The sequence below is a fragment of the Eurypyga helias genome, unplaced genomic scaffold (assembly GCF_000690775.1).
Source record: "Eurypyga helias isolate BGI_N326 unplaced genomic scaffold, ASM69077v1 scaffold16632, whole genome shotgun sequence".
Classification (NCBI taxonomy): Eukaryota; Metazoa; Chordata; class Aves; order Eurypygiformes; family Eurypygidae; genus Eurypyga; species Eurypyga helias.
The window spans coordinates 1-6,667 of NW_010234264.1; the positions used below are offsets into that span (position 1 = coordinate 1).

Genomic DNA, 6,667 nt, shown 5'->3' on the forward strand with positions numbered 1-6,667 from the left:
CGGCCGGTGGAGATGCGCGTGGGGCGCTCCGCGTCGCGAAGGTGAAGGGCTCCCTGAACGCCCACGTCGGGTGTTCCAGCGCCGTGACACGCCACGTCGTGGTGCGCTGGCGGCCTCCGTTCCCGCGGCCGGTACCGTGGCGATTTCGGTAGGTGATGCTGCAGTTGCAGCCAGGCAGCTAACCTGTGTGCTCCGAGGACCACACCGTGGGGAAATTAACTCTTCGGTGACCGTTGTGCAGGAAGATGGGTTTGTTCCTCCAGCCTTCTGTGCCTACACTCTGTGGTGACGGAGATGCGGCCCCAGGGCTGTGCTGTCACAGAGCTAATGCAAGAAACAGAAGTTCTTAGTAGCGTTCGGACATACGAGAAATACCTATTTTTCCATTTTGAAATAAAGCCTGTTTTGTTCTTTGGGGCGTACGGCCCCACCTGCTAACTAAGGGGGCCTACAAGGAAGCTGGGAGAGGACTTTTTACAAGAGCCTGTAGTGATAGGACAAGGGGTAATGGGTACAAATTGAAATCAGGGAGGTTTAGATTGGATATCAGGAAGAAATTCTTCACAGAGAGAGTGGTGAGGCACTGGAACAGGTTGCCTAGGGAAGCTGTGAATGCCCCATCCCTGGAAGTGTTCAAGGCCAGGCTGGATGAGGCTTGGAGCAACCTGGTCTAGTGGAAGGGGTCCCTGCCCATGGCAGGGGGGGTGGAACTAGATGGTCTTTGGGGTCCCTTCCAACCCAAACCATTCTGTGATTCTATACAAATGTTAGACACCCTACTCTAATTAGGTTAGGCTTCAGTTTCATCTAGTAAGTTAGATGATGATGACAGCTACACAGCAATCTGCATTTTTATAAGCAGTCGTGAATTTCTAAGCTCGTCTATAGGTGGACTGTATATTGCTTTGAGTTTTCAGGAGGAAGTGGAGAAGCACCGTGACTTTCTTCTTTAATTACAGCCTGAAGTCATCCCTCAATCTGGAGTTTTACCACGCAGTTCGTAATTAACTCTGAGACGGTACTCGTGCCGTGAAGAAAATATTTCGTAAAGAAAGCATAACTCTCTATACTAAAATGCTGTGTTAACTGCCCATATCTTACTGAAGAAGAAGGAGAATCTTTGATGTGGAAACGGTGAAGTAAGCTGAAGTCACCCATGATGGTCCTTGTGTTCTCGAAAAGGAGCTCTAGGCTTTAATAACTTCGAGCTTTTGATGTAACACATCCAATTTCGGTACTGAAGGAAATCCTACCTTATTTTGAGCTTTGAACTTCTCCCTTTTAATGCCTTTGATCAATCAGCCCTTAATCTCAGCCATGAAAATAAGGTCTAAAAGCTTTATGTGAAAGCAAGGCAATAGGCTCCCGTACAAAATCTTGAGGGTGAAAGCGGTGGTGTGCTACGTTTTGTTTAAAACAAAGATAAATCCTCCCTCTCCGGGGGAATAGGGAGAGATCCAAGGGTTTTGCCCGAACTCAGGACAGGTCCTGGTAGTGGGGTAAAGGGGGTTAATTTGTCTGAACGTTGTCGAAGTGGGCAAGGCAGTGCAAGGTACTGTTTGGCTACTGTTATTTTTTAATCATGGGTTGGCACAAGTTAGGCATTTTCTGATTCCTTCTGATGCTGCTGTTCTGCAGTATACTGGTGTTACTGGTGCTGCTAGCTGAACAGTAGAGGAGCCCTAATTTTTAAGACAGTCCGAAATTTAGCGTTTTGGGGTGGTTTTTTTTTTTTTTTTTTTACTGGGCAGACCATGGTCTTTGGTCTCCCCAAGATTCTGGGGAGTTGTGTCTTGGAAGTTTGCACTCACACAATTGCTCCTAATTGCAAATAAAGGGAGAAATGTGTTTTGTATGCTAAAATGAGTTTAAATGTACACATGAAGGAGTTACTTATTCTTTCTGTTTTCATAATGTTAGTAAGTTTATAACCCAGGCTTTTAATTCTTACCTTTGTTTTTGTTTTTCTATGCTCTTCTGTACTCTTCTATGAAAGGTACCAGAAATAAATTATTACTATTATCTTGCTGTAAGAGGTGTGAACATATCTCTCAGTAGCTTTGTGGATGAGAGACAGAAAAACCTGATGGTGCCATTTGGCACCTGCGCTCTGGAGAAAGACTTTATTGGTACTTGCAGGTTGAGGACAGTGACTTAATGAGGTAGTTGTCTGTTTTCTTGAATGCATCACTTACCACTTAGAACTCTACATCTTGTGGAACCAAGAGGCCTGGTGAAGTTCGACTTCCTGGTGAAATTCTTGTTTCAAAGTGTCACTTGTATTTTCCACGGGAGAAGGGTTGTTACTTCACAAGAGAGGGATATGGAGTTTTTTCTTCAGCATAATGCTGCTGTTGAGGGCCTGAGATTGTTGTACAAATTAAAAAGTACAAAGGTGTATGATTACATGAATAAAAGTATTAATAATTATATGAAAGTGTTAATTGCTCACAGTGACATGCGCGTGGGTGGGGTGGGGGGGTGTTAGGGCACCTCACAAGTTTTAACTGCTGTGATACCCTTTGTTAGCATTCTTTGAAAGACACTATTTCAACATACGACTTCCAACCAAAAATTCTGTGGCTGAAGGTGGTGTTCTATGCTAAACTGCCCGTGTGAAGTAGTTCTGCAGAACGCTAGCAAATGATGTGTAATGATTCATAGGGTGTTACGCAGTTTCAAAAATAAAGGCTCTTGTGCAATTTTCTTATTTCAGAAAGACGACAGATACAAAAAAGGCTCAATAGGTACCTAATGGTACAGGCATCTAAAAGTTAAGTGGGTAGGGTGTACTTTAATTCTCTGATGTTTTGTGTAGCGTGTGTGTGTACGTGTATGTAATACGTAGAGCTGTAGAGTAGCTCGTTCCCAAGAGCTCAGATATTACTTTAAGTCTTGTCAAGCTGTGTAGTTTCAGTGTCTCATGTATGTGGCCAGCTTGCTTTACCCTCGCTGTGGGCTTTCCAGGAGGCAGCACCCATGGAAGAGAGACTTCTTAAAAGAGAACATGAAATTACCCAAGTAGTTGTATTCGACACTAGAGGTTAATTTATTAAATCAGATTGAGGTTAGGGAAGTATGCTGTTGATAACTTCTGTGACGTGATATGTGTCATTATGCACACATGTGTTTTTATAACTGCATTGTCTTACTGTTTTCTGTTACAATAGCCAGTTCCACCAAGCAGGAGTAGTTACATGGAATGCCTATGGTAGAGTGAGGAAATGCAATAGAGAGGGCATTAAACTACTGTGGTGACCCAAGTTCTGTTCTTTGCTTTGTCACTGGTTGTCTGTGTAACCTTCAGTGCATTCATTTAGCTGTACTTTCATTTCCCAAGCCTCGTATCACTTAGACATGACCTTTCATTAGTTGGCAGTGGAATGTCATGTTTGTGGTTCCATCCAAACACTGTTGTAATACTTTAAAAAAAAAAAAAAAGTGTCATGGAAAACATGGACTAAGGAGTGAAAACTTTCGGGTTTTTCTTCTCCTCTTTGAGTTTAGGAGTGTTTTGTGGTAGTAGATTTAAAGGCTTATTTTCCAAATAAATATGCAATGCATTATAAATGAAATGCATTATACCTGAGAGATACTACTGGCTCTGGAAGACTAGCTTACGTCAGAGTTCTGACTCTCCCATCGCATACTGCTACCAACCCATTCTAGAGATGTATGTGTTCGTGTAAGTGAACTTGGAGACCTGACTGGCTTCAGTCTGAGTTTTTAAAAATACTATAATGCTTTTCAGAGAAGGACATGGACTACTTGGACACAAAGCAAAAACTTCTATCTCCAGGAGGACAACAGTATGATACTGTTTTGAGATGAGTTGTTAAGTGAAAACACGTCCTTATAAGAAAGAAGTGATTTAACTACTGTTGGTCATTGACATCTCTTTGTCGCACTGACGTTAAACCTCATCTACAATCTGTTCATAGAGCCATAGTCTTTGTTCTTCTACCCATAGATAACTGGAGAGTGAGCCGTGGGCAAGGATACTCCTATTCGGCTTCCTCGCTTCCTGGTAGGGATTGTTTCCTGAAGATGTGAAATTAGTTTTACTATTAGTAAAATATGGAAATTCTACTGTTACCCACTTGAGTAGGAAGGCATGAGCAATTTTAAGTACTGACAGTAGGAAGAGGGATGAAGCATTTTTAATGTGGGGTGTTTTGTTTGTGGTGGTGGTGTGGTGTTTTGTTTTTTTTTTTTTTTTTGTAAGAGTATGTCCACTAGAGAGCAGCAAAAACCTGTATTCCTACAAACTTTGGCTATTCAGCTGATTAGGCATTGTTTTCTGCTTTGAGGGAAGCAGGGAGTAGCCTGAGAAGGAAGTAGTGATCTATTTGTGCGAAGGAAGCCGTTCAGTTGTGTGTGACAGTGTTCTGTGTCTTGGCAGGAGACTAGAAGGTAGTGTCATCAAACTGTAAAAAACCCACAGATTGTGTCAAATTGCACTCATTTGGAATTTGGTAGCAAAAGAGAGGTGGGAACAAAATGAATGAGGAAAGTAAGACACCAGTTGCTTTATTTAGTCACAGTGGTATCATTGTGTCTGTGCAGCTTCAGAAGGTCAGGAAGATGAATAACAAGATCAAGCCAAACCTCACTTTTCACTTGGAGTAACAGCTCTTGTACAGTGACTCGGTGTAAATATATCTTACTGAGGATCTGTTCTGTGCTGTAGGCATTCAGAGCATGCCCACTTACAATGAACCTGGAATATTGTTTAAATAGGAAAAGTGTCACAGGCTAAGGAAGATAAAGTCCTGCTTGTTAGAAAGGTGGAGAATATCAGTGTGTGACTATTTTAGGGAACCTTTAATAGTTTTAATGGCTTAAAGAAATTTTTTGTTCAGGTGTAAATCAGCAAAGGCACATCAACAGGAAAATAACTGTTAAATATTCTCATAGTTAAGCTTTGAATAAGACAACTTTCCTTCTCTAGTTGGTGGGGGAGGTCGGAAATTACACCTGAGAGCTTTATTGTCTTTTCTGTAACACCAGAGGATGATTGGCAATAATTCATTTGGATTTATAATTTCGGAGAAGTTTTTTTTTCAGAGAAGGGGGTGCAACTTGGAATCAAGACTTTGAGATGGCACGTATATTCAGCATCAGATTGCCATTTATTTAAAACCTCGATAAAGAGGGGTGTAAAATCTGAGGCAATTGAGGTGGTTATCTTAAACTCTTGAATCTAGGTAAGACACCAAATTTCAGGACTTGGGGCATCTTTTGCTTTGCCACCTATTAATCCTCACACTTTTGGTGTGAGATTTTGTTTGCACCTTTGAAAAGCTTTTTTATAGCTCAGCACAGTTTCGTCTTGAGCATGAATGTAGAAGACAAAATACAGAAACTTAGACAAATTTAAATCTTCCTGCATGCATCTACACAAGTTGCATGCTGTGTTTTGCTCTCCACAGGTGAACAAGGGGAGTCAGAGTGTATTGGTATTTTTATTGTTGCTACTGCACTGTTTTCTGTTCGGCTTTGGTGCTGTAAATGCAGGAAGGGATTGATAAATTTGAAGTAACAGTCTTCCTTCACCAAGAACTTCTGCAATTTAAAGAATGAAACCTGATCACTTTAAACACGATCAGTCGATCATTCCCACTTCCCTCCCCATGCCCCCTCCTTTACTAATGCAATTGATAGCTTTAGTAAACCAGGAACTTGAGTAATGTAGGGCCACGTTTTCCTGTGGCTTCATAAATAACAAGCCCAAAACATACTCTGCTTATGTGAAAGGCTATGCTCTTGAGTCGTTCAGGGTTTGTTGTGTAATGAGGATTAAGCCGTTATATCTCTTTCTTGGTGCAAAATGGAAGCCACCAAGTCATGTATAAAGTATTTATATCAGGATGCTGCTTGCTACTCATTTGTCACTTACGAAGGCTATACCTGTGGTTATTGTGGAAAATATGGCATTATTTGTATAGGGTTTGAAAATAGCAGAACTGCATGCTGCAGAGGATAGAGTGTTGAAAAATCTAGATCATTAGTAGGAGGAACTGTAATGAACTACTTTATCTGGAATCATCAAATTGTTTAGTTTGGAAGAGACCTTTAAGATCAAGTCCAACTGTTAACCTAATGCTGCCAAATCCACCACTAAACCATGTCCCTAAGCACCCCATCTACACATCTTTGAAATCCCTCCAGGGATGCTAACTCAGCCACTTCCCTGGGCAGCCCCTTCCAATGCCTGACAACCCTTTTGGTGAAGAAATTGTTCCTAATATCCAATCTAAACCTCCCTTGGTGCAACCTGAGGCTGTTTCTTCTTGTCCTATCGCTTCTCACTTGAGAAAAGAGGCTGACACCCACCTCTCTGCAGTCCACAACTACGTGAAAGGAGGTTGCAATAAAGTCTCCCCTTTAGCCTTCTCCAGACTAAACACCCACAGCTCCCTCAGCTGCTTCTCACAGGACTTGTTCTCCAGACCCTTCCTCAGCTCCGTTGCCCTTCTCTGGACACGCTCCAGCACCTCAATGTCTTTCTTGAAGTGAGGCGCCCAAAACTGAACACAGGATTGGAGATGCGGCCTTACCAGTGCCCAGTACAGGGGAATGATCAGTTCCCTGGTCCTGCTGACCATGCTGTTCCTGACACAGGCCAGGATGCTGTTGGCCTTCTTGGCCACCTGGGCACAATGGT

At 42.3% G+C, this 6,667-nt stretch overlaps 1 protein-coding gene across 1 annotated transcript in view; it reads left to right on the forward strand.

Moving 5' to 3' along the window:
- Positions 1 to 79: 79 nt before the first annotated feature.
- Positions 80 to 6,667, forward strand: part of LOC104517385 (TGF-beta receptor type-1-like) — a gene marked incomplete at both ends in the record, with an annotated part of 18,038 nt that continues 11,450 nt past the window's right edge. Inside the window, 2 exons of the mRNA XM_010162025.1 lie at positions 80 to 148; positions 1,997 to 2,129. Coding sequence (XP_010160327.1) covers positions 80 to 148; positions 1,997 to 2,129 — 202 coding nt within the window. The remainder of the gene's footprint in view (positions 149 to 1,996; positions 2,130 to 6,667) is intronic.